The 2575-nt window shown below is 45.2% G+C and overlaps 1 protein-coding gene across 1 annotated transcript; it reads right to left on the bottom strand.

The window, feature by feature from the left end:
• Positions 1 to 216: 216 nt before the first annotated feature.
• Positions 217 to 2065, bottom strand: LOC117741685 (serine/threonine-protein kinase pim-1-like). Its single transcript, XM_034548879.1, has 6 exons — positions 1700 to 2065; positions 1339 to 1541; positions 983 to 1240; positions 711 to 891; positions 433 to 594; positions 217 to 334 (listed from the first exon to the last, which is right to left on the bottom strand). Exons 1-6 carry the CDS (start codon positions 2022 to 2024, stop codon positions 243 to 245), a joined length of 1221 nt encoding a protein of 406 aa, XP_034404770.1. The 5' UTR covers positions 2025 to 2065; the 3' UTR covers positions 217 to 242.
• Positions 2066 to 2575: the final 510 nt, after the last annotated feature.

Here is a 2575-nt window from a genome sequence, read left to right as displayed (position 1 = left end):
TTAAATGTAGGCGTTTGTTTGTGTGAAGTGATTGAACTAATAACTGTCACACAAGGTGGCACCAGATCACATATATCTTATATATCACATATATCATATATATCACATATATCACATATGTTCCAATTTAAAACACAGAGGGCTCAACCCTCGGGAGCAATTTAGGGTCAGTGTCTTGCTCAAGGACACTTGGACATTTCAATGTATGCGTGTGTTTGTGTGTGTGTGGGTGTAGTGTGATACTATCTCAGCCACGGGTGATTCCTCATCTGCTCCAGGGTGAACCGCTGATCCGGATTCACATGCATGCACGCCTTGTAGAAATCTTTGCAATCTGGAGAGAAAGAAAGAGAAGAAAGGGTGAGGTCCTGTGATCCATCACAACGTGAATAGATTTGTGTCTGCCGACATATTTGTGTATGTTTTTCTTACATTCGGAAAGCCACCAACTGTTCTTCAGCTTCTGAAAGGACAGGTGCCCGCTAGATGCCACGCCTTGGAGCATGGCGAACAGGACCACTCCGATCTGGTATACTGTCGAGGGTCCGGCTTCGTATTCCTGCCGACGGTGCCACTCTGGGGGGACGAAAGAACCTAAAATATACAGACATAATAAAGAGACAGTGAGGAGGAGGAGGAGCTTTGTTTCAATGTAAAAGTCACCGATAAATAATGTTAATAAAGAGCAGGAGTGAAGCTGGACTTCTTACCATAAAAGTTGCTATAGGTGTCTCCGTCTCCGTCGAAGCAGCTCAAACCGAAGTCGATGAGGCGAACTCGCGGCGACTTCATGCAGGTCTCAATAAGAAGATTTTCGGGTTTAATGTCACGGTGGAAAATGTGCTTCTGCTTGAGGTCAATGGCTGCATCCAGCAGCTGATTAATTATAATCTGAAAGACAAAAAGAGAGAGTTGAGGGATCAGAGATGATGCTTGGACATGTTTTCATGGCTGTGACTCTGAGATGACTACAGCAGCTTACCTTGGCTTCCGTTTCTATCAAGTGGCCTCCTTTGCCTTGGATGTAGTTGGCGAGGTCTACGGCCGGCAACGGTCTCTCCAGCACCAGGATCAGCCCCTGTTCCTCAACGTACCAGTCCAGTAGGTCAACTGGTGCTGAATGCCGCTCTGAGTTGGCCTGTAGATGCTCTAGGACAGCGACCTCCATGGGGATCGTGTACCCATCATCTTCTTGGTAAAGGGTGAGATGGTGTTTCCTGTCGATATGCTTGATGGCGACCTAAGAGATAGAAACAAGACTTTTTGGTTACACTTTCTGACCGTACTGTGCATGTGTGTGTCTGCATGTGTGTGCAAGAAAATGTGAGGAACACTTACGGGTAGATTATCCGCTCTGCGGTAGCCAGCAAACACGCATCCAAACGATCCTTGGCCAAGTTTCTTCAGCTGCTGGTACTTGGCCTTAAACACGTCTGACTCGTCTAGAAGCCTGTACTTCTTCTCAACCGGTCCTTCATCGTCGACCGCCTTCCTCTTAGCGCTTCCCTCGCTCAGAGCCGCCTCGGGTGTGTTTCTGCTTTCTAGAGATGGGAGAAAAAACATCACGACATGAATTTACCGGCATTCACAACACGAGCGAGGACAAAGAGTCCCTCAAACTCAAAGACAAGACGATCATTCAATGTCTCTTAAATCATTTATAGGAGAATAATGGTTAAAATATCGGCATAAAGCTTACCAGTGTCCTCTGAGCTGAACAACTCACCGCTCCACGGGAAGGGGCCCGGTTTCCTGCTTCTTTTCCAGGGTGGGCTTTCCCCATCTTCTGTCTGTTTCCTCTTCCCTCCTCCATCGACAACACCAATGTCTTCTGAGCTGGACGGCAACTCATCGTTCTGCGGGGAGGAGTCCCGTTTCCTACTTCTTTTCCTCGGTAGGCTTTCCCCATCTTCTGTCCGTTTCCTCTTCCCTCCTCCAGCGACGACACCAATGTCTTCTGAGTTTGAAGGCAACTCCTTCTCCTTCTCCACAGCTGTGAAGAGCTTTCCAAATACTTTACCCATTATAACTGAAGATGGCTGAAGAGCTTTCGTAAAAACGTTAGTGTTTGTTGCTGCAAGGCTGGATGGACTATATATAATGGAACTGGCACGGAATGTTCAAGTGCTGTACATTCCGGGCCTTTGAGGTCACAGCCTGTGACATCACCGTGTTCCGTAATATGCAAATGAGGGTAAATTCTGTGTGTTTATACGTAAACATGGAGGTATCCACTGAATACATTCAATACTACGTGTATGAGCATACACTTTAACCCCCTTTACATAATTTCTTAAATTCACCTTTTTTTTTTTTTTAGAGGCACTTGCATTTGATACATGTGATATACATTAAAAAAATTGCATAACAATCTCAGCTATCGATTTAATGAAGCACCAGTTGTCTACAGTGTAAAAAAAGGTAATTTGGCCCTAAAGCTGAAAAGTTGAAGTCTGATTTATTAAAGATTCTTCAAATGGCTTGTGAAAACATACCTTTACTCATGTGGATGAACTGTTTTGGTGCTGGAAACTGGTTTACCAAAAACCTTAGGTTCACAAAAGTCGTGGAATAT

The sequence above is a fragment of the Cyclopterus lumpus genome, chromosome 13 (genome assembly GCF_009769545.1).
Source record: "Cyclopterus lumpus isolate fCycLum1 chromosome 13, fCycLum1.pri, whole genome shotgun sequence".
In the NCBI taxonomy this organism is placed as follows: domain Eukaryota; kingdom Metazoa; phylum Chordata; class Actinopteri; order Perciformes; family Cyclopteridae; genus Cyclopterus; species Cyclopterus lumpus.
The sequence above is the reverse complement of the archived record's forward strand: the minus strand, read 5'-3'. Positions and strand labels throughout refer to the sequence as shown.

What these genes read in the sequence shown, in the direction of transcription:
- LOC117741685 (XM_034548879.1), bottom strand. Translation starts at nt 2,024, where the DNA reads ATGGGTAAAGTATTTGGAAAGCTCTTCACAGCTGTGGAGAAGGAGAAG. An exon ending in TGATAGAAACGGAAGCCAAG is followed by an intron (nt 892 to 982) that starts GTAAGCTGCTGT and finishes TTTGTCTTTCAG; the next exon opens with ATTATAATTAATCAGCTGCT. An exon ending in CAGTTGGTGGCTTTCCGAAT is followed by an intron (nt 335 to 432) that starts GTAAGAAAAACA and finishes CTTTCTCTCCAG; the next exon opens with ATTGCAAAGATTTCTACAAG.